Source organism: Convolutriloba macropyga, chromosome 13, assembly GCF_964194025.1.
Source record: "Convolutriloba macropyga chromosome 13, txConMacr16.3, whole genome shotgun sequence".
Taxonomy (NCBI): Eukaryota; Metazoa; Xenacoelomorpha; order Acoela; family Convolutidae; genus Convolutriloba; species Convolutriloba macropyga.
Window position 1 is genome coordinate 34,130,999 of NC_134480.1, and position 27,188 is coordinate 34,158,186.

Sequence of the window (27,188 nt, forward strand, 5' to 3'; positions counted from 1 at the left end):
GATGCAAAAATGAATTTTTTGGGAAAAAAAGAGTCATTAAAATGAAATTCGTCTCTTGGTGGCTGAGATATAACCTTTTTCGTTAACCGCACAACAGTCAGCAGGTTACTATCCTAGAAAGAATTTGTGTTTTTGTTTTATCTTTTTGGTTGATATGTTTAATTCTCAATCAGTGATATACCTCTCCCAAGCCTAAAATTATTTTGATGGTGTTGAGTTTTGCGTTATTTTTATCTGGGGGTCCCAATTTTCCTGTAACTTCGATTTTAGCAGAAAAAAAAGAAAAATTGGTAGTCGTTTTATTTTTGCCGATGAAATGTTTCAGAATTGCACAACTGGGTTTCTGCTACCAATAGCAAATTGGCTGTTCCTGACAAACAGAATTACAGCGCATGATGGGTTCTCTTTGTAGAAAAAAAGAAGTGCAATGAAAAGCATTCAAATAATAAAACTTGATTCTTTATCTCTTTACGTTTAATGTTAACTTTTTTAAAACTTTCTTGCTGACCTTGTCTACCAAGAACTTAAAAGTACACACATTGTCTAACTGGTTATTCATATAGAAACATAATTTAACAAGAGCGTGAGGGTCCTGCTTTGCCTATGATAAGTTGCTGCTTAGCCGAAAGGGAACAAAAGTATTTTTTCGCAAACTTTGTGTCATGCAACGTTTTTTTATGATCCGGGCCTAAACCAATTCTATAATGCGGGTTTGTACCAAAGCTCTAGGCACGAAACAATATCAAGCTAGGGGAATTTGCCAAAAACATCAAATAATCTGATTATTTCATTGTAAGATGTACAATTTGTTCATATTTCCTATTTTTTCTCAAATTTAATTTCCTATAACATTTTGATAAGTATTTTTAATACAAACTTTGATGGTAGAGCAGAAAAACAAGTACTCAAAAAAGCAAAATCTTCAACACGAAAAAAGGGATGGGGTTCTCTGCGGTTCTCAAAACAGACGAAAACTTCCATGAAACTCCAAAAAAAATACGTTTTTCCACTGAGAAAGCCTAAAAAAACTGTTTTAACAATTATCTTTCGGCTTTTGTGATAAAAAAACTCTCTGTCTTGCAGATAAGGAATAGATTTTGTGAAGTTTGTTGCGTTATTTTGAAGAAATCTGACTCTGCTTGACCTCGAGCAGATGGAAACATTCCAAAAAAATATTGACTGTTCAAAGACTCCGACTAAAAAAAATTTTTGTTGAAAGAGTTGGGAAAAGTATAGTGGTCCTTTCTAACAATTACTCGATTGTAAAAAAAATGATACTATATTTGTTGCTCTTCTCGGCCGGTTTGCGGAAATTTTTTTTGCTTTCCTCTCCGGAATATCTTATTCGATTGATTTTTGTCAAAAGGGTCAAGGTTGGACTTTGCATATTTTATCATAGTAAGGTTCTAATGCAGTAGATGCAAAAATGAATTTTTTGGGAAATAAAGAGTCATTAAAATGAAATTCGTCTCTTGGTGGCTGAGATATAACCTTTTTCGTTAACCGCACAACAGTCAGCAGGTTACTATCCTAGAAAGAATTTGTGTTTTTGTTTTATCTTTTTGGTTGATATGTTTAATTCTCAATCAGTGATATACCTCTCCCAAGCCTAAAATTATTTTGATGGTGTTGAGTTTTGCGTTATTTTTATCTGGGGGTCCCAATTTTCCTGTAACTTCGATTTTAGCAGAAAAAAAAGGAAAATTGGTAGTCGTTTTATTTTTGCCGATGAAATGTTTCAGAATTGCACAACTGGGTTTCTGCTACCAATAGCAAATTGGCTGTTCCTGACAAACAGAATTACAGCGCATGATGGGTTCTCTTTGTAGAAAAAAAGAAGTGCAATGAAAAGCATTCAAATAATAAAACTTGATTCTTTATCTCTTTACGTTTAATGTTAACTTTTTTAAAACTTTCTTGCTGACCTTGTCTACCAAGAACCTAAAAGTACACACATTGTCTAACTGGTTATTCATATAGAAACATAATTTAACAAGAGCGTGAGGGTCCTGCTTTGCCTATGATAAGTTGCTGCTTAGCCGAAAGGGAACAAAAGTATTTTTTCGCAAACTTTGTGTCATGCAACGTTTTTTTATGATCCGGGCCTAAACCAATTCTATAATGCGGGTTTGTACCAAAGCTCTAGGCACGAAACAATATCAAGCTAGGGGAATTTGCCAAAAACATCAAATAATCTGATTATTTCATTGTAAGATGTACAATTTGTTCATATTTCCTATTTTTTCTCAAATTCAATTTCCTATAACATTTTGATAAGTAATTTTAATACAAACTTTGATGGCAGAGCAGAAAAACAAGTACTCAAAAAAAGCAAAACCTTCAACACGAAAAAAGGGATGGGGTTCTCTGCGGTTATCCAAACAGAGGGAAATTTCCATGAAACTCCAAAACAAGTACGTTTTTCCACTGAGAAAGCCTAAAAAAACTGTTTTAACAATCATCTTTCGTTTTTTGTGATAAAAAACTCTCTGTCTTGCAGATTAGGAATAGATTTTGTGAAGTTTGTTGCGTTATTTTGAAGAAACCTGACTCTGCTTGACCTCGAGCAGATGGAAACATTCCAAAAAAACTTTTGACTGTTCAAAGACTCCGACTAAAAAATTTTTTGTTGAAAGAGTCGGGAAAAGTATATTGGACATTTCTAACAATTACTCGAATGTAAAAAAATTGATATTATATTTGTTGCTCTTCTCGGCCGGTTTGCGGAAATTTTTTCTGCTTTCCTCTCCGGAATATCTTTTTCGATTGATTTTTGTCAAAAGGGTCAAGGTTGGTCTTTGCATATCTTTATCATAGTAAAGTTCTAATGCAGTAAAAGCAAAAATGAATTTTTTGGGAAATAAAGAGTCATTAAAATGAAATTCGTCTCTTGGTGGCTGAGATCGTTAACCTTTTTCGTTAACCGCACAACAGTCAGCAGGTTACTATCCTAGAAAGAATTTTTGTTTTTGTTTTATCTTTATGGTTGATATGTTTAATTCTCAAACAGTGATATACCTCTCCCAAGGCTAAAATTATTCTGATGGTGTTGAGTTTAGCTTTACTTTTATCTGGGGGTCCCAATTTTCCTGTAACTTCGAATTTAGCAGAAAAAAAAGAAAAATTGGTTGTCGTTTTATTTTTGCCGATGAAATGCTTCAGAATTGCACAAGTTGATTTCTGCTACCAATAGCAAATTGGCTGTTCCTGACAAACAGAATTAGAGCGCACGATGGGTTCTCTTTGTAGAAAAAAAGAAGTGCAATGAAAAGCATTCAAATAATAAAACTTGATTCTTTTTCTCTTTACGTTTAATGTTAACTTTTTTAAAACTTTCTTGCTGACCTTGTCTACCAAGAACTTAAAAGTACACACATTGTGTAACTGATTATTCATATAGAAACATAAATTAACAAGAGCGTGAGGGTCCTGCTTTGCCTATGATAAGTTGCTGCTTAGCCGAAAGGGAAGAAAAGTATTTTTTCGCAAACTTTGTGTCGTGCAACGTTTTTTTATGATCCGGGCCGAGTCCAAATTCATAATGTGGCTCTTAATCACTCTTATAGGCACGAAACAATTACAAGTTGAAAAAAAGTGCCAAAAAACATCAAATGATTCGAATATTTTACTGTAAGATGTCCAATTTGTTCTTGTTTTTCATTTTTTCTCAATTTCAGTTGCCTATAAAAATTTGGTCTTTTGGTTTCATACAAACATTAATAGTGTTTAAGAAAGCTCACTTAGCGGAGAATACGGAACATTGTAGAAAAAAGGTAGATTTTATGAAATTACCAAAAAAAAATTAGCAAAACCTCGACAAAACACCAAAAAAACTACGCTCTTTCAAGGAAAAAACCTAAAAAAAACCACTTTAGTAGTCAGTTGCAAGTTTTTTGTAATCAAAAGATAGCTCAATTTCTTGGCGTTCCGAATTTATACTTTTTTTGTATAGTGTTAATATGTTATTCTGAAGAAAAATGACTCTGCGTAAACTGTACCAGAGGCCAAAAATCAAAAAAATTATGACTGTTCAAAGTTTGCGGCGTTAATAACTTTTTTTGTTGTGAGAGTTGAGGAAAGTATAATGGTTCATTTTAAAGGTTATTTATCGGTGGTTACTTTGATACAAAAGTTGTTGTCGTTCTCGGCCATCTTGGGGGGGAAATTTTGCTTTTGTCTTGGAGTGCTCTGATTTGGACGATTTTGGTGGAAATGGTCAAAAATCGACCTTGCAAATCTTCGAGATAGTTTGGGTTTTTGGGCTAGAGGTGAAAGCCGAGCTTGCGGGGAGTTCAGAACACCAAAAATTACTGAAATCGGTTCAGTGGTTGCCGAGATATTACCCTTTTTGTTCGTCGTACTGGCCAACCCAGTACCCGCCCAGTATCTTCGGTATCCCCCCAACACCTCCCCCCACCCCCTCCTGCCCTTTTTTTATCATTTACGTATATTGAAATATATTGGGGGCATCGAGGGCTTTCGGAAATTGTTGTTTTCAAAATCTAATCATTTATTAACCACTCGCATTATTACACTCAGAGGACAATGTGAAAATTTCGTACTGGTTGCCGCACGGTTCACCTGACATGCTCAGCTATGGACAGCGTCGTCACGTGATCCTGACAGAGGACAGCCCAGCTGCCGCACACCTTCCGGAAGGTGTTACAAGGCGAGCATGTTATCAATTAGATATAGAATTATTTAGAATTGTTAGTATGGGTAATTTACGGTCCGGCAATTGGAAATTGATACATTCAGTGAACGATCGCCTCGATTCGTCGTGATCAAAACGAACGCCCCGCCGTCGCCATCGAAACGAACGTGGCCCCGCCATCGGGGAAGCAACAGCCCACCACCCCCGGGGAAGCAACAGTCGGGGAAGCAACAGCCCACCACCCCCGGGGACGTTGATTTTGTACTTTATATATATCAACAATGGTATTTTCAGATTAGTCAACAGTGGTATTTTCAGATTAGTCCTGTTTTGAACTATCTGTGTAACTTGAAACAACAACCAAAAAAACAGCAAAGAGACAATGATGAGCCAAGCAACGAGCCAAATTGAAAACGACAACAATAAGGAGATGTGAGTTTTATTGTGTGTTTCTCATTTAAAAACGGAAAAAGGAACTAAATGCATGCTCAAGGTTTTGATTGCTCTCGAAGAGAAGCAATTATTAATTGCTCTCAAACGAAGTTTGTAGCAATTATATTAGTCCTGTGGTCTTTTTTAATGCAGCTGTTGTTGCAATATAGGGTACAAGACGATATTGGCTTTAAGGGGTCTTTCCCATTATAGCCCCCCATGAAATTATAGCCGCCAACTTTCACATAATGATTTACTATGTAATGAGACAAGCTCTAACTGGGGGCGCATAACGTACTTGGGGGGGGGGGCACAAACGGAAAAGATCTGTTCTCTCTCCCCACTTTGTTTTTATGCTGCCCAATTAATGGGTAGCATAATTATACTATTAGTATGTCATAATGGGGGACTAAATTTTTGTTGGGAGCTATTATGCGAAAGACTTCTATTTGTAAATTAAAATTTGGCCTCTGAAACTTTGACTAGCATTTCAACTTTATGCTACGGACTATAATGACTGCTTTGAAATTCTTTGACCCAATTTAAACGGGTTTTATCCAGAGCACTACATATCTCTTTGACCCGGATCTATAATGTTTCTCCCCTCCCCCACCCCCCAGCTTAGTACGTGCTAAGTCAATTTTTTATGACCCCCAGGCGCACGTACTATTTTCTTACATAGTAACGTTCTGTCTAACTGTCTAACATATAATTTGTGACGCGCATTTTCATTTATAGCCAGGTCTAGACCTCGACTCATGAAAAGACAATGCTCGACCAAAATGTGCTATGAAAAGACCATACTGGACTCATTTGAGCTATGAAAAGACTTTAGCTGGACTTAAAGGCATTCTGGACTTTAGCTCAACTCAGATTTTTCGCCAAAGACTTTAGCTAGACCCAAAGTTTTAAAAAAGACTTTGGCTCGACCAAAGTTTGTACTGGACACAATGTTTGCAAACAAGTTGAGTTAAAGTCTTTTCATGGGTCCATCATTAGTCTTTTCATAAATCTGCTTTTCTGCCATTAACGTTTAACGTGCAATATTACATATAACGTAGTCAGCATATATGATCCTGTACTTCTTACGATTCAAAAGAACCACAAATACCTCAAAATTCTGCATTATTTTTTTCAAAAAGATAAAATATACTGCATATAATTTTGGGAAGGAAAACAAACTGAATACCGCCGATATTTTTTCATGGCTAATGAGACTATGACCAATACTCTTAAGCTAGCTGGTTTCATTGAATCAAGTAATGTGTTAATATACTTGATCTGAAATAACTCTTTATCTTAAGATTTGACAAAATTCTTAAGGTTTTTGGCAGATTTCCAACTGATTCTTAAGTTGAACTGCTCTGGTGCAAAACTATTTAGTCTTGCTCCTGTTCTGCTTCTGTATGTACAGAAGCAGGAAAAAATTTAAAAATTCGAAATTTGAAAAAAAACACTTATGATAAGACTAATGGTGGACCCATGAAAAGACCTTAACTCGATTTTGCTGGTTATTAAAAGACTAATGCTGGACCCATGAAAGGACCTTAGCTGGACTTTCTTCGTTATGAAAAGACTTTAGCTAAGATGAAGGAGCATAAATGCTGACTACGTTATATGCAATATTATTTTTTCCAGAACAGAAGGGGAATCGCAGAGAAGGAAATCGATAAGACAGAAAGAGAAAGCAAGCTTGCTTGACAAAAGTGATGTCGAAGTGCCAAATGACCTAGCGTGTTTATTTTTCTTCGCGGTTGATAATAGGTGGTCAAAAGTGCTTATCAAGCATGGTAAGCGATGGCCGGCCGGAATGACAACCGCAGAAAAGTTGTCGCTATGTGAGGGCGATTTTGTTGAAATAAAATGTGGACCAAAATACAACATAACCGCTCAAGGTGAATTTCTGCTCCAAGGAGATGAACGATCGATCGGGAAAACAGTTAATGAAATTTGTGAACGGAGAGAAAATGGTCTCGATATAAGCCAAATTGACGCTCTACAGATATATGGTGAAGTAACCGCTGCAAAACGGAGCGAAATTGACAGCGATCACGTGCCCCTAAGTTTTGAAGAGCGGCAGAAAAAAGTTCCAAAACTGCAACATGAAGTAGTCATTTTTGAGCGAGACGAGATTCCCGATGATCCCGAAATTGAGTGCGAACTTTTCAACGAGTTCCTTAATTTTTCTAAAAAGAGGTTGGATGGGGCTGAAGGTTCGTCAAGTAGGAAACAACCAGAGCCTCAAACTTCTGGTAGCGGAGAAGTAAGCGGTTTTTTGTTGTGATTTTTCAATATTTGTTATAGAACAGCTTTGAGCTAATAAAGTTAAGATTTGAAAGAGAATAACTTTAAAACGTTTTTGACATATAGTTTAAAAACAACTTTGTAAGTAGGTCTCATGTATTGATTTTAAATTTTTGTAAAGGAAGTGAACTGGGGACAGTTCAAACATTTAATGGATCGAATCGCAGCCAGGTTGGATGCCAGCAATGAAGTGTTGTCGCAATACATGACTTTTGCAAAAAAAGCCATGGATGAGTTGAATCGCTTGCATCAAAACAGCCTGCCGAATCTAGATGTTCCTCTGGATGAAGAAGAAGATGAAAACATAGAAAAGGAAAAGTTTTTCTATAAAGGAACGGATCTCCTTGCTCTTGGAGGGACAACATATAGAGAGAGAGCTCTCAATATTGCTAATCATGTTTGGGACGAGGAGGAAAGGATGATATACTGTATAGAGCCGAAGAAGACTCTAACCAAAGGTCGAGAAAAAGCAGACAAGGAAAGAAGCGATGTGTTGAGGGATGTTATGAAGTGTATAATGAAAAGCGATTTCTCAGAGGATACCTATCGTTCGATTTTAAAGAATGTTAATCAACAAGGCGTTGACATGGGGTTTAGGAAGCGAAAATCCCTCCAAAAGGAAAATGAAGCTCCTTCCGCAAGTCTGGAAGAGAATTCTGCCAATCAGGATTAATATCAGGTGCGCTTGTTGGACGCCTGATGAAGGTTGAATGTACTGTTTGCTTGCTTTACTAACTTGACTTTCGTGTAATTTGCTGGCTGGATATTATTGTTTTTGATTATCCAAAGTGCTCCAATATTCATCTTTCAATTTCTCCGAAAATTAATAAAGTAAACGGTTTTATAAAATATCAGGTGCTCTTGTGGGACGCCTGAATTGCTCCAATAATCATTAATTTTCGGAAAATTAGTAAAGTAAACGTTAAGTATGAGATGGATTTGTAACTGTTGCTTGGTAATGAAACGGAAGCTCCGTTCTGCTAAAGTTGACTGTTGATTATTACATGTATCCGTTGTTGTTCTTTATTTAATGTTAGTCATATTGAAAGCAGGCGCTCTTGTGGGACGTCTCTTCAATTTTTTTGACTCTTCGTTTGTTCCATTGGTTAACTTTGTTCTTGCTACGGTCTCTTTATTTCAATTCTTTCTCTTCAATTCTTTTGCTTCAAAACCACAAACTGGATTTTAAGAATTTGAATTTGTTATTTTTTTCTCTTAGGTTTGACAGAAATTTTTTTCAGATAGTTTTTATGCTACTGTTGTGCTTATCATTTGTCAATTTGAATCTAAATTTCCAGAGTCATTTGGATTAGCCTTTATCCCAATAATGGAAAATAACGATGACGTTGGTAGTCAGGTAAAAATCTTTACTCTACTTTGATTGATCTTTTTGCAAATATCAGTTTCCGTCTGATTTTTTTGAAATTCACCGCTCTAGCCACCTTCAAAGCGACTCAAAATCAAACAAGGCACAGGCGATGTTTGCATCGACGCCTTGAAAAACGTGGAGGAGGCACTTAGACGGAGTAATAAACTCGAGGTTGAAGCCAGAAACCAGATGTTGGCTATCTCCAGATTGATGAGGCAAATTGTAAGTCTTACAATTTTTTTTGACCATTATAAGTCTAAATCCGTTTTTTTTGCGTTATGGCCAACTTGTATTTTTTTTCGCTTAAATAGAATACAAAAGAAGCTGAGAAAAGGCGACGAGACGCCGTCGGCAAGTTATACTACAAAGGAAAAGATCTTCTCGCTTTCGATGGTGCCAGAGACGATTACGCAGGTTTTGGCCGCTTCTTAAACCGCTGCTTACTGACAAAAGAGGAAAGGATGAAAACTTGTTGGTTCGCGCAACGGACAACAGCAGAGGGGCGAACCACTGCTTCAGAGGAAGATGAAAAGTTTTTCCGAGGTTCTGATTTAAAATTGCTCTTTTTGTTTTAAGGTGGCGGAGTCTTTCCTTTTTTGTGATCTGAAATGCTGTCGTTGAAACAAATGAACGTCTGCTAAGATACGTGATTGTGTGAGGAGTATCACGGCAGATTTAGATTACTATTTCAAAAATCTTAACCCTTTTAATATGAATACCACCACTTGTCGTTCAGGAGCATTTCATCCGAAGTCAGTCGGTTTTTTGTTCTTAAGTCACAATTTTCAGTTAATAAAGTTCATGAAAATTACTTGCAGCCAAAAATTTGTTTATATTGAACAATGACCGTATAGCTATTTTAGTATTATTTTCTCTTGTTTTAATGTTTCAGAAGCGGTTAAAAGATTCTGCGGCGACAACCTATATGCACTCCGTCGTGTGAAAGACGCTGCAAATGCATTGGGTGTTCGTGAACGCTGTGAAAAACTCACGGAACAGAGTAATTAGCTAGAAAGTTGCAAACATGGATTGCCTTCAGTTGTAGTTTCTATTGAACTTTTGATCTGTGCTCTGAAAGGGACACAGATAGTGCTTTATGAGTAAAAAAATGGATTCCTTGTTCTATTTTACGGCGGAGCGTCTTTAATAAAGGTGGACTGTTTTTTATAGAGTTTAGTGTTTAATTAAATTGCTGCGAAGTGTTGAGTGAAATTTCATTGGCCTTTTGAGAATTTGAGGACAATTTTATGTACTTTGTGATGCGTCATGCTTACGCTACACTCATTTAACTGTGCTCCTTTATTCTTTTCAACAATAAGAGTGAAACAATTGCAGCTGTTTTTAATCTACTGGGTACGTTAATTTAGATCCAGAAGTGCATTCGCTCAATGCAGTTATTTTTTCTAGATAAAAAATGACTCAAGATCTTCTGAAGTTCTATGTTTCCACCGCGAAAAATCTGAGCAAGGCAACTGTTAATTGGAGAGAGTTAGCCAAAGTTGATGGCAAGCTGACGTGTAAGTGGGTTGACGAGAACGAGGCTCAATCACACAAGTTAACTGTAGACGCCGGTGGCGATGGGACTGATACCGCCGATGTAATACTTGTGCATGATTTTCTAGATGCAGAATATGGGAAAAGTAAAGTATCGGTAGAGTATAAAACTGTAAGTTACTTGCCATCTGAAAAATTTCAACAATTTGGTTTGTTTGCTAAAAGCGATTTTGCTAGAGGTAGCGTAATTAATGGGGTAACAGGATTTCTTGCGGAAATCAAGGATGACGAAATTGTTGCTGGGTTAAATGATGTTTCGATTCTGTATAGTCAGCACAAAGATATTCAGTGGGTTATGCTAGGTCCAATATCGTTTATCAACGCGTCTTGTAAAGCTAATGTTGAATATAGGCAGAAAGGAAATATTGTTTTTTGCGTCGCGTTGAAAGATATTAAGATAGGTGATGAGCTAACTGTATACTACTACCGGCATTTTTTCGGCAGATTCAATGAGAATTGTCTATGTCCCTATAAATTGATGCACGGTGACCCTTGTCCAAATGACCCTGAGCCAACGAGGAAGCGTAAAAAACTGCAAAATGTTTCAGACGTTTTAACGCCGCAAGGAACCGTAAGCTCACCTGACCAAACGCCTGTTCGCAGAATTTTTCTTGAGAAGTTTCCACCAAGGCGGGCTCTGTGTGATACCCCTGCTAATGAAAATGGAAGTGATTCAGAAACTTTTTTGTCGTACAAGTCTTTTTTTGGTGATATAGAATCTTTTTCTAGTCCCGCTAATCTATCTGAATCATCAAATGCAAATGCACTTAACAGTGGTAATGATTCAGAATCCTTGCCAGATGAGCAGGGTTTTTTTAACGAACCTGTGGTTGAGTGCTCAACTCCTCTTAGGCTTGATGTGTTTGAAACTAATGGAGATGAAGATGCCAGATACGATGAAACTGATATCAAAGACTTTTTTTTTCAGGAAGACGGCTTGCCACTTTTCGCTGGAGCCCATTCCTCAACAGAGAGTTTCATGAGAGCTTTTGAAACTGTTGCAGATAAACATAAAATGTCAAAAATAGCACGATCAGATGTCTTAAAACTTTTTGCCAGAAATTTACCCGTTCCGAATAACTTGTTTGAAAAATTGTCCATTCCTCATTTGCCAACGGTTAGCAAATATGAATACCAAAATGCTAGTTTTTGTTGCGTTGATGTCAAAAACCAAATTGAAAAAATTTTGAGCAAAAATTCTGATTTTGTTATCAAATCCTGGAGCAGTGAATGCTTTTGGGAAACAAAGTGGGACTGTTTTTTATCTCAAGAAATACAGCTGGTTTTAAACATAGATGGTGCCCCTATTTTTAAATCGTCAAAAATCTCAGTTTGGCCCATATGGGTTCAAATTTTTAATCTTCCATGTTGAGAGGAGCATTTTGTAACTTGTCACTATTAGGTCTATGGCATGGGAAAGCAAAGCCGGATTTCGGGAAACTGTTACCAATTCTAGTGTATGAGCTGGAGTCCTTGATTGATGCTAAGCTAGTTGTTGAAAGTTTAGGTGTCCTAAAATTTCGTGTGCGATCAATCGTTGCAGACATGCCTGCAACCGCTTGTGTACTCTGCATGGTGCAATTTAATGGATACTCGTCTTGTCCGCATTGTTTTATTAAAGGTTTTTCTCACCACCATCGTATGCTTTTTCCTGTTAAAAAGGCTTTCAAACTCCGTGAGTCAGTAGATTTCAATGCGTGTGGCTATGTTGCTGATGTTTCCAAAGCAGTTACTTGCGGTATAAGGTCCTCAACTCCTCTAAATTAATGAGTCTTCCCTGGGACTGCCCCATCGATCCCATGCATCAAATATTTTTAGGAACAGGAAAAGTCTTATCAAAATTGATCGTTTCGCTGGCAAAAGGGTCTGTCTTTGAGGCAGCCGAAAAGCTATTAAAATTAATGAAAATACCCTTCGATATAAAACACAGAGTGAAATCAGTTTCTGAAATAAATTATTGGAAAGCATATGATTTTAAACTTTTCTTTTTTCACATCGGGCCGTTGGTTTTCAGAAACTTGCCTATTGCCAGGTCTTATTTCGAAAGTTTTTGCTTACTTGTTGTTTCTGTGAGACTGCTATCCAACATAAACGTTGAGGAGATTGAAATTTGTGAAGCTGAACGCCTCATTAAGTTGTTTTTTGATAATTTTGTTGACCTGTACGGGCAAGATTCTCAATCATTAAACTTTCATACTATGAGACATCTGTGCGAGCAAGTAAGACGAAATGGTCCACTTTGGCTTTTTTCTGCATTTTGTTTCGAATCAGCAAACCATGGTCTTCTGAGTGCAGTACAGGGCAGCATTAAAAAACCGGAGTCTATAGTAGAGCAGTTTGTAAAACACCAAGCTGCTGTTTCCAATGCTCAAACAAATGAAAGGGAAGCTTGCTTGAAGGGGTTGACCGTCGTCGATGATAAAGTAAAACTTTTTTGTAAAAACGAAAATGCTGATTTTTTTTTCTCGCGTTTTAAAAACTCTGGGCAATGTTTTGCCTCTTTGTCTTATTCTAGAATTGGAAATAATCTTGGTGACTGTCTTTTCCAGCTTGCAGATGAACGTTTTTTCCGTGTTGAGACCTACTTTTCATGCAATGAAAGAACTTTTGCTGTGGGCAGAGCTGCTAAAAATGCTAATGAGATTTTTTTTCCTAAAATTCAGAACTCCACAGGCTTTTTTTATGAACTTTTTGGTCTTGAACCACTCGAAATAATTTCTACTAGGAGTATTAAATACAAAACAGTTGTTTCAATACAAGATGCCACAATTCTTGTAAGCGTTTTGAAGGAGGGTTTTGAACACAATTGAAGTTCGTGTTCACTTAAGTTCGCCTATCGCAAATTTTTTAAATAATAATAGCTGCGCTGACAGGGCCAGCTGTAAATTTTTAGAGTTCCAAAGAAAAGGTTTTCAGTATCTTAAGGAAAATGACTTTAAGTTTTTCAAACGAGAGGGTTTTTAGTCTTCTCAGACGAAAATTATTAGGCGCTATTTTGCTCATAAACTAATAGTTTTTTTGTTTAGGAAGTCCTACGTTGTCATTGGAGACAGCAATTTAGTACGACTTGGAGGAGACCTACAACACGACAAACTGCTCCAAAAATTTGATATAGTAACGAGATGTCGTCCCGGTCTAAGAGCTAAACATCTTGATTCAGAGGACATTAATTTCTGCGCAAAATATACACATTGCATCATCATGTTGGGAAACAATGATATAAGTCAACACCCAACAAAACATTGGATATCACCCGAGAGCCCCTTAAAGACTGCCGCTAGAATTGTTGGCTTTGCTCTTTGCTTGAAGCAAAAAAATGTGAAAGTTAAAGTAGTAGGATTGTTCGCTCGACCTGATGTCAACTATGGCCTAGTGCAGAACACAAACTTTTATATAAGCTCTTATATGCAGAGTGACTACGTTGGACCAAGAAAGGTGCATGGCAACCACTTCCTTAGGCCGGGAGCGCCTCGTGATCTTGCGCACTTCAACATCCACGGGAAAAAACGAGTTCTGGCCCTAATCTTGAGAATCATTGGTTGCCGATTTTGAGCTTATTTGACACTTCAGACTGAGACTTAAAACTCCTCGTTGAGTCATTCATGATATCAACAAAAAAGTAATGTTGCGTTGTAAACAGATTTCGCCCCTTTACCTGGGCTTTTGTACTCAGATTTGATTTCCTCAATTCAAAACGTTCGCTTTCAGTTTTATTAACTTAAAAAGCAAAAATGTAAAGATCTTGAACTGCGCTGTCAGGGCCAGTTCGGATATTGTCTCATAACATTAAATCTCTCATTTTTTGTTTTGGACGCGCCGTGTCCTGTTTTTTCATCTTTTTGGTTGTTTTATGCTTAGGTTTTTTTCTTGGGGAAGTTTTCATCTCCAAGGCGAATTTTCATCTTGCGGGTTGTGCGTTTTTTGCTCGGCTTTTGTGACACAAGATGTCCCCTTTTTTGTGTTGTTTTTTTACGCGCTTTGCCGTGTTCTTTGTTTTGTCTTCCGTTTTTTGTTTGCTTCCCTATTTTTAATGGGTGCTGGAAGGGCACATATAGTGTCCAGAAACTTCAAACTGAGACTTACAAATCCTCGTTGAGTGATTTTTGATATCATTAAAAATGTACTGTTGCCTTTTAAACACAATTCGCCCGTTTTCCTGGGCTTTTGTACTCAGATTTGATTTTCTCTAATTCAAAACGTTCGCTCTCAGTTTTATTAACTTAAAAAGCAAAAATGTAAAGATCTTGAACTGCGCTGTCAGGGCAAGTTCGAATATTGTCTCATAAAAATAAATCTCTTTTTTGTTTTTGACGCGCCGTGTCCCGTTTTTTTCATCTTTGTTTTTCACAGGCCGAGATTGGTGTCCTCTTTTTTGGCTGTTTTTGCTTCCGTTTTTTTTTCTTTGGGAAGTTTTCATCTCCAAGGCGAATTTTCATCTTGCGCGTTGTGCTTTTTTTGCTCGGCTTTTGTGACAAGATGTCCCCTTTTTTGTGTTGTTTTTTTACGCGCTTTGCCGTGTTCTTTGTTTTGTCTTCCGTTTTTTGTTTGCTTCCCTATTTTTAATGGGTGTTGGAAGGGCACATATAGTGTCCAGAAACTTCAAACTGAGACTTACAAATCCTCGTTGAGTGATTTCTGATATCATTAAAAATGTACTGTTGCCTTTTAAACACAATTCGCCCGTTTTCCTGGGCTTTTGTACTCAGATTTGATTTCCTCAATTCAAAACGTTCGCTTTCAGTTTTATTAACTTAAAAAGCAAAAATGTAAAGATCTTGAACTGCGCTGTCAGGGCCAGTTCGGATATTGTCTCATAACATTAAATCTCTCATTTTTTGTTTTGGACGCGCCGTGTCCTGTTTTTTCATCTTTTTGGTTGTTTTATGCTTAGGTTTTTTTCTTGGGGAAGTTTTCATCTCCAAGGCGAATTTTCATCTTGCGCGTTGTGCTTTTTTTGCTCGGCTTTTGTGACACAAGATGTCCCCTTTCTTGTGTTGTTTTTTTACGCGCTTTGCCGTGTTCTTTGTTTTGTCTTCCGTTTTTTGCTTGCTTCCCTATTTTTAATGGGTGTTGGAAGGGCACATATAGTGTCCAGAAACTTCAAACTGAGACTTACAAATCCTCGTTGAGTGATTTTTGATATCATTAAAAATGTACTGTTGCCTTTTAAACACAATTCGCCCGTTTTCCTGGGCTTTTGTACTCAGATTTGATTTTCTCTAATTCAAAACGTTCGCTCTCAGTTTTATTAACTTAAAAAGCAAAAATGTAAAGATCTTGAACTGCGCTGTCAGGGCAAGTTCGAATTTTGTCTCATAAAAATAAATCTCTTTTTTGTTTTGGACGCGCCGTGTCCCGTTTTTTTATCTTTGTTTTTCACAGGCCGAGATTGGTGTCCTCTTTTTTGGCTGTTTTTGCTTCCGTTTTTTTTTCTTTGGGAAGTTTTCATCTCCAAGGCGAATTTTCATCTTGCGCGTTGTGCCTTTTTTTGGGACACGCCATCGTTTTTTGGAAATGTTTTTTCGCTGCTCTGTTTTTTCTCTTGGACTTTTTCTTCTCCAACGTGTTTTTTTTGCGAGGCGCCATCCCTTTTTGTTTTTGGCTTCCGTGTTATAATTAGTAAGAGACGAAACCCGGAGAGGAGGCGGAGTGGCAGCTGGGGCAGATGATGGGCACGAGTGACTTCGTCTCCAAGGTGAGTTTCCGCCTTGCGCTTTCTGGGCGCTTCGTGCCTGGTTTTTTGGGACACACCGTGTCTGTTTTTCTTGCGTTCCGTTTTTTGTTCGCTCTTTGTGCGCGTCCGCGGTTTTTAGATGGGTGTTTGAAGGGCACATATAGTGTCCAGTATTTTGCGCGGTCCTCGTAAATTTGGCGTACTGGGCTTTTGCTTTGCCCGGCTTGTGCTGGTGCACAATTAGGTTTTAGGTGTTGCTTTGGCCGCATGAGCCGTGTTGTTGCGCTTTTGGGTCCTCAGACCCATTTACCCCTCCCCTCTTAAGTTTTAGTGCCGTTTTCGTTTGGTGCGCCTTTTTTTGCGACGCGTCATCCCTTCTGCTTTTTGCTGCCCTGTGCTTTGTTTCCCCTGTAATGTTTAGTATGAGTCGACACCCCGGGAGGAGTTGGGTTGGCAGCTGGGGAGGATGGCGGGCACGAGGGACTCCAAGGTGAGTTTTCGGCTTGCGCGTTCTGGGCAGGTCGTGCCTTGTTTTTTGGGACACATCGTGTCCCCTTTTTTGGCGGTGTTTTTTCGCAGCGCTGTTTTTTTCTTGGGGACTTTTTGTCTCCAAGATGTTTCCGTCTTGCGTTCTCTGGGCACGTTGTGCTTTGTTTTTTGCTCCGCTTTTGGGACACGCCGTGTCCCCTTTTTTGGCGTTTTTTTTTCGCTGCGCTGTTTTTTGCTTGGAGACTTTTTGGTCTCCAAATTGAGTTTCCGTCTTGCGGTCTCTGTGCACGTTGTGCCTTGTTTTTTGCTCCGCTTTTGGGACACGCAACAGTGTCCCCTTTTTGGCGCTGTTTTTTCGCAGCGCTGTTTTTTTCTTGGGGACTTTTTGTCTCCAAGATGTTTCCGTCTTGCTTTCTCGGGGCACGTTGTGCTTTGTTTTTTGCTCCGCTTTTGGGACACGCCGTGTCCCCTTTTTTGGCGTTTTTTTTCGCTGCGCTGTTTTTTGCTTGGAGACTTTTTGGTCTCCAAATTGAGTTTACGTCTTGCGGTCTCTGTGCACGTTGTGCCTTGTTTTTTGCTCCGCTTTTGGGACACGCAGCAGTGTCCCCTTTTTATAATAGGTGGTCAAAAGTGCTTATCAAGCATGGTAAGCGATGGCCGGCCGGAATGACAACCGCAGAAAAGTTGTCGCTATGTGAGGGCGATTTTGTTGAAATAAAATGTGGACCAAAATACAACATAACCGCTCAAGGTGAATTTCTGCTCCAAGGAGATGAACGATCGATCGGGAAAACAGTTAATGAAATTTGTAAACGGAGAGAAAATGGTCTCGATATAAGCCAAATTGACGCTCTACAGATATATGATGAAGTAACCACTGCAAAACGGAGCGAAATTGACAGCGATCACGTGCCCCTAAGTTTTGAAGAGCGGCAGAAAAAAGTTCCAAAACTGCAACATGAAGTAGCCATTTTTGAGCGAGACGAGATTCCCGATGATCCCGAAATTGAGTGCGAACTTTTCAACGAGTTCCTTAATTTTTCTAAAAAGAGGTTGGATGGGGCTGAAGGTTCGTCAAGTAGGAAACAACCAGAGCCTCAAACTTCTGGTAGCGGAGAAGTAAGCGGTTTTTTGTTGTGATTTTTCAATATTTGTTATAGAACAGCTTTGAGCTAATAAAGTTAAGATTTGAAAGAGAATAACTTTAAAACGTTTTTGACATATAGTTTAAAAACAACTTTGTAAGTAGGTCTCATGTATTGATTTTAAATTTTTGTAAAGGAAGTGAACTGGGGACAGTTCAAACATTTAATGGATCGAATCGCAGCCAGGTTGGATGCCAGCAATGAAGTGTTGTCGCAATACATGACTTTTGCAAAAAAAGCCATGGATGAGTTGAATCGCTTGCATCAAAACAGCCTGCCGAATCTAGATGTTCCTCTGGATGAAGAAGAAGATGAAAACATAGAAAAGGAAAAGTTTTTCTATAAAGGAACGGATCTCCTTGCTCTTGGAGGGACAACATATAGAGAGAGAGCTCTCAATATTGCTAATCATGTTTGGGACGAGGAGGAAAGGATGAAATACTGTATAGAGCCGAAGAAGACTCTAACCAAAGGTCGAGAAAAAGCAGACAAGGAAAGAAGCGATGTGTTGAGGGATGTTATGAAGTGTATAATGAAAAGCGATTTCTCAGAGGATACTTATCGTTCGATTTTAAAGAATGTTAATCAACAAGGCGTTGACATGGGGTTTAGGAAGCGAAAATCCCTCCAAAAGGAAAATGAAGCTCCTTCCGCAAGTCTGGAAGAGAATTCTGCCAATCAGGATTAATATCAGGTGCGCTTGTTGGACGCCTGATGAAGGTTGAATGTACTGTTTGCTTGCTTTACTAACTTGACTTTCGTGTAATTTGCTGGCTGGATATTATTGTTTTTGATTATCCAAAGTGCTCCAATATTCATCTTTCAATTTCTCCGAAAATTAATAAAGTAAACGGTTTTATAAAATATCAGGTGCTCTTGTGGGACGCCTGAATTGCTCCAATAATCATTAATTTTCGGAAAATTAGTAAAGTAAACGTTAAGTATGAGATGGATTTGTAACTGTTGCTTGGTAATGAAACGGAAGCTCCGTTCTGCTAAAGTTGACTGTTGATTATTACATGTATCCGTTGTTGTTCTTTATTTAATGTTAGTCATATTGAAAGCAGGCGCTCTTGTGGGACGTCTCTTCAATTTTTTTGACTCTTCGTTTGTTCCATTGGTTAACTTTGTTCTTGCTACGGTCTCTTTATTTCAATTCTTTCTCTTCAATTCTTTTGCTTCAAAACCACAAACTGGATTTTAAGAATTTGAATTTGTTATTTTTTTCTCTTAGGTTTGACAGAAATTTTTTTCAGATAGTTTTTATGCTACTGTTGTGCTTATCATTTGTCAATTTGAATCTAAATTTCCAGAGTCATTTGGATTAGCCTTTATCCCAATAATGGAAAATAACGATGACGTTGGTAGTCAGGTAAAAATCTTTACTCTACTTTGATTGATCTTTTTGCAAATATCAGTTTCCGTCTGATTTTTTTGAAATTCACCGCTCTAGCCACCTTCAAAGCGACTCAAAATCAAACAAGGCACAGGCGATGTTTGCATCGACGCCTTGAAAAACGTGGAGGAGGCACTTAGACGGAGTAATAAACTCGAGGTTGAAGCCAGAAACCAGATGTTGGCTATCTCCAGATTGATGAGGCAAATTGTAAGTCTTACAATTTTTTTTGACCATTATAAGTCTAAATCCGTTTTTTTTTGCGTTATGGCCAACTTGTATTTTTTTTCGCTTAAATAGAATACAAAAGAAGCTGAGAAAAGGCGACGAGACGCCGTCGGCAAGTTATACTACAAAGGAAAAGATCTTCTCGCTTTCGATGGTGCCAGAGACGATTACGCAGGTTTTGGCCGCTTCTTAAACCGCTGCTTACTGACAAAAGAGGAAAGGATGAAAACTTGTTGGTTCGCGCAACGGACAACAGCAGAGGGGCGAACCACTGCTTCAGAGGAAGATGAAAAGTTTTTCCGAGGTTCTGATTTAAAATTGCTCTTTTTGTTTTAAGGTGGCGGAGTCTTTCCTTTTTTGTGATCTGAAATGCTGTCGTTGAAACAAATGAACGTCTGCTAAGATACGTGATTGTGTGAGGAGTATCACGGCAGATTTAGATTACTATTTCAAAAATCTTAACCCTTTTAATATGAATACCACCACTTGTCGTTCAGGAGCATTTCATCCGAAGTCAGTCGGTTTTTTGTTCTTAAGTCACAATTTTCAGTTAATAAAGTTCATGAAAATTACTTGCAGCCAAAAATTTGTTTATATTGAACAATGACCGTATAGCTATTTTAGTATTATTTTCTCTTGTTTTAATGTTTCAGAAGCGGTTAAAAGATTCTGCGGCGACAACCTATATGCACTCCGTCGTGTGAAAGACGCTGCAAATGCATTGGGTGTTCGTGAACGCTGTGAAAAACTCACGGAACAGAGTAATTAGCTAGAAAGTTGCAAACATGGATTGCCTTCAGTTGTAGTTTCTATTGAACTTTTGATCTGTGCTCTGAAAGGGACACAGATAGTGCTTTATGAGTAAAAAAATGGATTCCTTGTTCTATTTTACGGCGGAGCGTCTTTAATAAAGGTGGACTGTTTTTTATAGAGTTTAGTGTTTAATTAAATTGCTGCGAAGTGTTGAGTGAAATTTCATTGGCCTTTTGAGAATTTGAGGACAATTTTATGTACTTTGTGATGCGTCATGCTTACGCTACACTCATTTAACTGTGCTCCTTTATTCTTTTCAACAATAAGAGTGAAACAATTGCAGCTGTTTTTAATCTACTGGGTACGTTAATTTAGATCCAGAAGTGCATTCGCTCAATGCAGTTATTTTTTCTAGATAAAAAATGACTCAAGATCTTCTGAAGTTCTATGTTTCCACCGCGAAAAATCTGAGCAAGGCAACTGTTAATTGGAGAGAGTTAGCCAAAGTTGATGGCAAGCTGACGTGTAAGTGGGTTGACGAGAACGAGGCTCAATCACACAAGTTAACTGTAGACGCCGGTGGCGATGGGACTGATACCGCCGATGTAATACTTGTGCATGATTTTCTAGATGCAGAATATGGGAAAAGTAAAGTATCGGTAGAGTATAAAACTGTAAGTTACTTGCCATCTGAAAAATTTCAACAATTTGGTTTGTTTGCTAAAAGCGATTTTGCTAGAGGTAGCGTAATTAATGGGGTAACAGGATTTCTTGCGGAAATCAAGGATGACGAAATTGTTGCTGGGTTAAATGATGTTTCGATTCTGTATAGTCAGCACAAAGATATTCAGTGGGTTATGCTAGGTCCAATATCGTTTATCAACGCGTCTTGTAAAGCTAATGTTGAATATAGGCAGAAAGGAAATATTGTTTTTTGCGTCGCGTTGAAAGATATTAAGATAGGTGATGAGCTAACTGTATACTACTACCGGCATTTTTTCGGCAGATTCAATGAGAATTGTCTATGTCCCTATAAATTGATGCACGGTGACCCTTGTCCAAATGACCCTGAGCCAACGAGGAAGCGTAAAAAACTGCAAAATGTTTCAGACGTTTTAACGCCGCAAGGAACCGTAAGCTCACCTGACCAAACGCCTGTTCGCAGAATTTTTCTTGAGAAGTTTCCACCAAGGCGGGCTCTGTATGATACCCCTGCTAATGAAAATGGAAGTGATTCAGAAACTTTTTTGTCGTACAAGTCTTTTTTTGGTGATATAGAATCTTTTTCTAGTCCCGCTAATCTATCTGAATCATCAAATGCAAATGCACTTAACAGTGGTAATGATTCAGAATCCTTGCCAGATGAGCAGGGTTTTTTTAACGAACCTGTGGTTGAGTGCTCAACTCCTCTTAGGCTTGATGTGTTTGAAACTAATGGAGATGAAGATGCCAGATACGATGAAACTGATATCAAAGACTTTTTTTTTCAGGAAGACGGCTTGCCACTTTTCGCTGGAGCCCATTCCTCAACAGAGAGTTTCATGAGAGCTTTTGAAACTGTTGCAGATAAACATAAAATGTCAAAAATAGCACGATCAGATGTCTTAAAACTTTTTGCCAGAAATTTACCCGTTCCGAATAACTTGTTTGAAAAATTGTCCATTCCTCATTTGCCAACGGTTAGCAAATATGAATACCAAAATGCTAGTTTTTGTTGCGTTGATGTCAAAAACCAAATTGAAAAAATTTTTGAGCAAAAATTCTGATTTTGTTATCAAATCCTGGAGCAGTGAATGCTTTTGGGAAACAAAGTGGGACCGTTTTTTATCTCAAGAAATACAGCTGGTTTTAAACATAGATGGTGCCCCTATTTTTAAATCGTCAAAAATCTCAGTTTGGCCCATATGGGTTCAAATTTTTAATCTTCCATGTTGAGAGGAGCATTTTGTAACTTGTCACTATTAGGTCTATGGCATGGGAAAGCAAAGCCGGATTTCGGGAAACTGTTACCAATTCTAGTGTATGAGCTGGAGTCCTTGATTGATGCTAAGCTAGTTGTTGAAAGTTTAGGTGTCCTAAAATTTCGTGTGCGATCAATCGTTGCAGACATGCCTGCAACCGCTTGTGTACTCTGCATGGTGCAATTTAATGGATACTCGTCTTGTCCGCATTGTTTTATTAAAGGTTTTTCTCACCACCATCGTATGCTTTTTCCTGTTAAAAAGGCTTTCAAACTCCGTGAGTCAGTAGATTTCAATGCGTGTGGCTATGTTGCTGATGTTTCCAAAGCAGTTACTTGCGGTATAAGGTCCTCAACTCCTCTAAATTAATGAGTCTTCCCTGGGACTGCCCCATCGATCCCATGCATCAAATATTTTTAGGAACAGGAAAAGTCTTATCAAAATTGATCGTTTCGCTGGCAAAAGGGTCTGTCTTTGAGGCAGCCGAAAAGCTATTAAAATTAATGAAAATACCCTTCGATATAAAACACAGAGTGAAATCAGTTTCTGAAATAAATTATTGGAAAGCATATGATTTTAAACTTTTCTTTTTTCACATCGGGCCGTTGGTTTTCAGAAACTTGCCTATTGCCAGGTCTTATTTCGAAAGTTTTTGCTTACTTGTTGTTTCTGTGAGACTGCTATCCAACATAAACGTTGAGGAGATTGAAATTTGTGAAGCTGAACGCCTCATTAAGTTGTTTTTTGATAATTTTGTTGACCTGTACGGGCAAGATTCTCAATCATTAAACTTTCATACTATGAGACATCTGTGCGAGCAAGTAAGACGAAATGGTCCACTTTGGCTTTTTTCTGCATTTTGTTTCGAATCAGCAAACCATGGTCTTCTGAGTGCAGTACAGGGCAGCATTAAAAAACCGGAGTCTATAGTAGAGCAGTTTGTAAAACACCAAGCTGCTGTTTCCAATGCTCAAACAAATGAAAGGGAAGCTTGCTTGAAGGGGTTGACCGTCGTCGATGATAAAGTAAAACTTTTTTGTAAAAACGAAAATGCTGATTTTTTTTTTCTCGCGTTTTAAAAACTCTGGGCAATGTTTTGCCTCTTTGTCTTATTCTAGAATTGGAAATAATCTTGGTGACTGTCTTTTCCAGCTTGCAGATGAACGTTTTTTCCGTGTTGAGACCTACTTTTCATGCAATGAAAGAACTTTTGCTGTGGGCAGAGCTGCTAAAAATGCTAATGAGATTTTTTTTCCTAAAATTCAGAACTCCACAGGCTTTTTTTATGAACTTTTTGGTCTTGAACCACTCGAAATAATTTCTACTAGGAGTATTAAATACAAAACAGTTGTTTCAATACAAGATGCCACAATTCTTGTAAGCGTTTTGAAGGAGGGTTTTGAACACAATTGAAGTTCGTGTTCACTTAAGTTCGCCTATCGCAAATTTTTTAAATAATAAAAATAGCTGCGCTGACAGGGCCAGCTGTAAATTTTTAGAGTTCCAAAGAAAAGGTTTTCAGTATCTTAAGGAAAATGACTTTAAGTTTTTCAAACGAGAGGGTTTTTAGTCTTCTCAGACGAAAATTATTAGGCGCTATTTTGCTCATAAACTAATAGTTTTTTTGTTTAGGAAGTCCTACGTTGTCATTGGAGACAGCAATTTAGTACGACTTGGAGGAGACCTACAACACGACAAACTGCTCCAAAAATTTGATATAGTAACGAGATGTCGTCCCGGTCTAAGAGCTAAACATCTTGATTCAGAGGACATTAATTTCTGCGCAAAATATACACATTGCATCATCATGTTGGGAAACAATGATATAAGTCAACACCCAACAAAACATTGGATATCACCCGAGAGCCCCTTAAAGACTGCCGCTAGAATTGTTGGCTTTGCTCTTTGCTTGAAGCAAAAAAATGTGAAAGTTAAAGTAGTAGGATTGTTCGCTCGACCTGATGTCAACTATGGCCTAGTGCAGAACACAAACTTTTATATAAGCTCTTATATGCAGAGTGACTACGTTGGACCAAGAAAGGTGCATGGCAACCACTTCCTTAGGCCGGGAGCGCCTCGTGATCTTGCGCACTTCAACATCCACGGGAAAAAACGAGTTCTGGCCCTAATCTTGAGAATCATTGGTTGCCAATTTTGAGCTTATTTGACACTTCAGACTGAGACTTAAAACTCCTCGTTGAGTCATTCATGATATCAACAAAAAAGTAATGTTGCGTTGTAAACAGATTTCGCCCCTTTACCTGGGCTTTTGTACTCAGATTTGATTTCCTCAATTCAAAACGTTCGCTTTCAGTTTTATTAACTTAAAAAGCAAAAATGTAAAGATCTTGAACTGCGCTGTCAGGGCCAGTTCGGATATTGTCTCATAACATTAAATCTCTCATTTTTTGTTTTGGACGCGCCGTGTCCTGTTTTTTCATCTTTTTGGTTGTTTTATGCTTAGGTTTTTTTCTTGGGGAAGTTTTCATCTCCAAGGCGAATTTTCATCTTGCGCGTTGTGCGTTTTTTGCTCGGCTTTTGTGACACAAGATGTCCCCTTTTTTGTGTTGTTTTTTTACGCGCTTTGCCGTGTTCTTTGTTTTGTCTTCCGTTTTTTGTTTGCTTCCCTATTTTTAATGGGTGTTGGAAGGGCACATATAGTGTCCAGAAACTTCAAACTGAGACTTACAAATCCTCGTTGAGTGATTTTTGATATCATTAAAAATGTACTGTTGCCTTTTAAACACAATTCGCCCGTTTTCCTGGGCTTTTGTACTCAGATTTGATTTTCTCTAATTCAAAACGTTCGCTCTCAGTTTTATTAACTTAAAAAGCAAAAATGTAAAGATCTTGAACTGCGCTGTCAGGGCAAGTTCGAATATTGTCTCATAAAAATAAATCTCTTTTTTGTTTTTGACGCGCCGTGTCCCGTTTTTTTCATCTTTGTTTTTCACAGGCCGAGATTGGTGTCCTCTTTTTTGGCTGTTTTTGCTTCCGTTTTTTTTTCTTTGGGAAGTTTTCATCTCCAAGGCGAATTTTCATCTTGCGCGTTGTGCTTTTTTTGCTCGGCTTTTGTGACAAGATGTCCCCTTTTTTGTGTTGTTTTTTTACGCGCTTTGCCGTGTTCTTTGTTTTGTCTTCCGTTTTTTGTTTGCTTCCCTATTTTTAATGGGTGTTGGAAGGGCACATATAGTGTCCAGAAACTTCAAACTGAGACTTACAAATCCTCGTTGAGTGATTTCTGATATCATTAAAAATGTACTGTTGCCTTTTAAACACAATTCGCCCGTTTTCCTGGGCTTTTGTACTCAGATTTGATTTCCTCAATTCAAAACGTTCGCTTTCAGTTTTATTAACTTAAAAAGCAAAAATGTAAAGATCTTGAACTGCGCTGTCAGGGCCAGTTCGGATATTGTCTCATAACATTAAATCTCTCATTTTTTGTTTTGGACGCGCCGTGTCCTGTTTTTTCATCTTTTTGGTTGTTTTATGCTTAGGTTTTTTTCTTGGGGAAGTTTTCATCTCCAAGGCGAATTTTCATCTTGCGCGTTGTGCTTTTTTTGCTCGGCTTTTGTGACACAAGATGTCCCCTTTCTTGTGTTGTTTTTTTACGCGCTTTGCCGTGTTCTTTGTTTTGTCTTCCGTTTTTTGTTTGCTTCCCTATTTTTAATGGGTGTTGGAAGGGCACATATAGTGTCCAGAAACTTCAAACTGAGACTTACAAATCCACGTTGAGTGATTTTTGATATCATTAAAAATGTACTGTTGCCTTTTAAACACAATTCGCCCGTTTTCCTGGGCTTTTGTACTCAGATTTGATTTTCTCTAATTCAAAACGTTCGCTCTCAGTTTTATTAACTTAAAAAGCAAAAATGTAAAGATCTTGAACTGCGCTGTCAGGGCAAGTTCGAATATTGTCTCATAAAAATAAATCTCTTTTTTGTTTTGGACGCGCCGTGTCCCGTTTTTTTATCTTTGTTTTTCACAGGCCGAGATTGGTGTCCTCTTTTTTGGCTGTTTTTGCTTCCGTTTTTTTTTCTTTGGGAAGTTTTCATCTCCAAGGCGAATTTTCATCTTGCGCGTTGTGCCTTTTTTTGGGACACGCCATCGTTTTTTGGAAATGTTTTTTCGCTGCTCTGTTTTTTCTCTTGGACTTTTTCTTCTCCAACGTGTTTTTTTTGCGAGGCGCCATCCCTTTTTGTTTTTGGCTTCCGTGTTATAATTAGTAAGAGACGAAACCCGGAGAGGAGGCGGAGTGGCAGCTGGGGCAGATGATGGGCACGAGTGACTTCGTCTCCAAGGTGAGTTTCCGCCTTGCGCTTTCTGGGCGCTTCGTGCCTGGTTTTTTGGGACACACCGTGTCTGTTTTTCTTGCGTTCCGTTTTTTGTTCGCTCTTTGTGCGCGTCCGCGGTTTTTAGATGGGTGTTTGAAGGGCACATATAGTGTCCAGTATTTTGCGCGGTCCTCGTAAATTTGGCGTACTGGGCTTTTGCTTTGCCCGGCTTGTGCTGGTGCACAATTAGGTTTTAGGTGTTGCTTTGGCCGCATGAGCCGTGTTGTTGCGCTTTTGGGTCCTCAGACCCATTTACCCCTCCCCTCTTAAGTTTTAGTGCCGTTTTCGTTTGGTGCGCCTTTTTTTGCGACGCGTCATCCCTTCTGCTTTTTGCTGCCCTGTGCTTTGTTTCCCCTGTAATGTTTAGTATGAGTCGACACCCCGGGAGGAGTTGGGTTGGCAGCTGGGGAGGATGGCGGGCACGAGGGACTCCAAGGTGAGTTTTCGGCTTGCGCGTTCTGGGCAGGTCGTGCCTTGTTTTTTGGGACACATCGTGTCCCCTTTTTTGGCGGTGTTTTTTCGCAGCGCTGTTTTTTTCTTGGGGACTTTTTGTCTCCAAGATGTTTCCGCCTTGCGTTCTCTGGGCACGTTGTGCTTTGTTTTTTGCTCCGCTTTTGGGACACGCCGTGTCCCCTTTTTTGGCGTTTTTTTTTCGCTGCGCTGTTTTTTGCTTGGAGACTTTTTGGTCTCCAAGATGTTTCCGTCTTGCTTTCTCGGGGCACGTTGTGCTTTGTTTTTTGCTCCGCTTTTGGGACACGCCGTGTCCCCTTTTTTGGCGTTTTTTTTCGCTGCGCTGTTTTTTGCTTGGAGACTTTTTGGTCTCCAAATTGAGTTTACGTCTTGCGGTCTCTGTGCACGTTGTGCCTTGTTTTTTGCTCCGCTTTTGGGACACGCA

General features: G+C 38.5%; 5 protein-coding genes across 10 annotated transcripts in view; 4 read left to right on the forward strand and 1 right to left on the reverse strand.

Moving 5' to 3' along the window:
• LOC142351437 (uncharacterized) overlaps nt 1-14,020 on the forward strand; it is a 376,474-nt gene extending 362,454 nt beyond the window's left edge. Inside the window, exons 2-4 of one of the 2 annotated variants that reach the window (XM_075403444.1) lie at nt 4,971-5,086; nt 6,725-7,349; nt 7,512-8,545. In XM_075403444.1, coding sequence (XP_075259559.1) covers nt 5,037-5,086; nt 6,725-7,349; nt 7,512-8,063 — 1,227 coding nt within the window. In that variant the 5' untranslated portion in view covers nt 4,971-5,036 and the 3' untranslated portion in view covers nt 8,064-8,545. Of the gene's footprint in view, nt 1-4,970; nt 5,087-6,724; nt 7,350-7,511; nt 8,546-13,339 lie in introns of those variants that run through there. The other variant, XR_012760962.1, reaches the window with a different exon arrangement.
• LOC142351438 (uncharacterized) overlaps nt 1-27,188 on the reverse strand; it is a 40,159-nt gene that overhangs the window by 7,162 nt on the left and 5,809 nt on the right. The gene's annotated exons all lie outside the window — the stretch shown is intronic.
• Nucleotides 8,611-13,333, forward strand: LOC142351436 (uncharacterized). 2 transcript variants are annotated; one of them, XM_075403443.1, is made up of 4 exons: nt 8,611-8,747; nt 8,829-8,981; nt 9,071-9,302; nt 9,652-10,061. In XM_075403443.1, exons 1-4 carry the CDS (start codon nt 8,718-8,720, stop codon nt 9,765-9,767), a joined length of 531 nt encoding a protein of 176 aa, XP_075259558.1. In that variant the 5' UTR covers nt 8,611-8,717; the 3' UTR covers nt 9,768-10,061. The 2 variants fall into 2 exon arrangements, with proteins under 2 accessions (XP_075259558.1, XP_075259557.1); XM_075403442.1 differs by lacking the exons at nt 8,611-8,747; nt 9,071-9,302 and having other exon boundaries at nt 8,851-8,981; nt 9,652-13,333.
• On the forward strand, nt 16,907-18,791 carry LOC142352003 (uncharacterized). The gene is made up of 2 exons (XM_075404319.1): nt 16,907-17,595; nt 17,758-18,791. Exons 1-2 carry the CDS (start codon nt 17,143-17,145, stop codon nt 18,307-18,309), a joined length of 1,005 nt encoding a protein of 334 aa, XP_075260434.1. The 5' UTR covers nt 16,907-17,142; the 3' UTR covers nt 18,310-18,791.
• On the forward strand, nt 18,857-24,272 carry LOC142352001 (uncharacterized). Of its 3 annotated transcripts, XR_012760990.1 has the most exons (5): nt 18,857-18,993; nt 19,075-19,227; nt 19,318-19,549; nt 19,899-20,646; nt 23,592-24,272. XR_012760990.1 is itself a non-coding variant. In XM_075404318.1 (4 exons), exons 1-4 carry the CDS (start codon nt 18,964-18,966, stop codon nt 20,012-20,014), a joined length of 531 nt encoding a protein of 176 aa, XP_075260433.1. In that variant the 5' UTR covers nt 18,857-18,963; the 3' UTR covers nt 20,015-24,272. The 3 variants fall into 3 exon arrangements, 2 of the variants coding, with proteins under 2 accessions (XP_075260433.1, XP_075260432.1); XM_075404318.1 differs by having other exon boundaries at nt 19,899-24,272; XM_075404317.1 differs by lacking the exons at nt 18,857-18,993; nt 19,318-19,549 and having other exon boundaries at nt 19,097-19,227; nt 19,899-24,272.

What these genes read in the sequence shown, in the direction of transcription:
- LOC142351436 (XM_075403442.1), top strand. Translation starts at nt 10,174, where the DNA reads ATGACTCAAGATCTTCTGAAGTTCTATGTTTCCACCGCGAAAAATCTG.
- LOC142352003 (XM_075404319.1), top strand. Translation starts at nt 17,143, where the DNA reads ATGACAACCGCAGAAAAGTTGTCGCTATGTGAGGGCGATTTTGTTGAA. An exon ending in AAACTTCTGGTAGCGGAGAA is followed by an intron (nt 17,596 to 17,757) that starts GTAAGCGGTTTT and finishes ATTTTTGTAAAG; the next exon opens with GAAGTGAACTGGGGACAGTT.
- LOC142352001 (XM_075404317.1), top strand. Translation starts at nt 20,421, where the DNA reads ATGACTCAAGATCTTCTGAAGTTCTATGTTTCCACCGCGAAAAATCTG.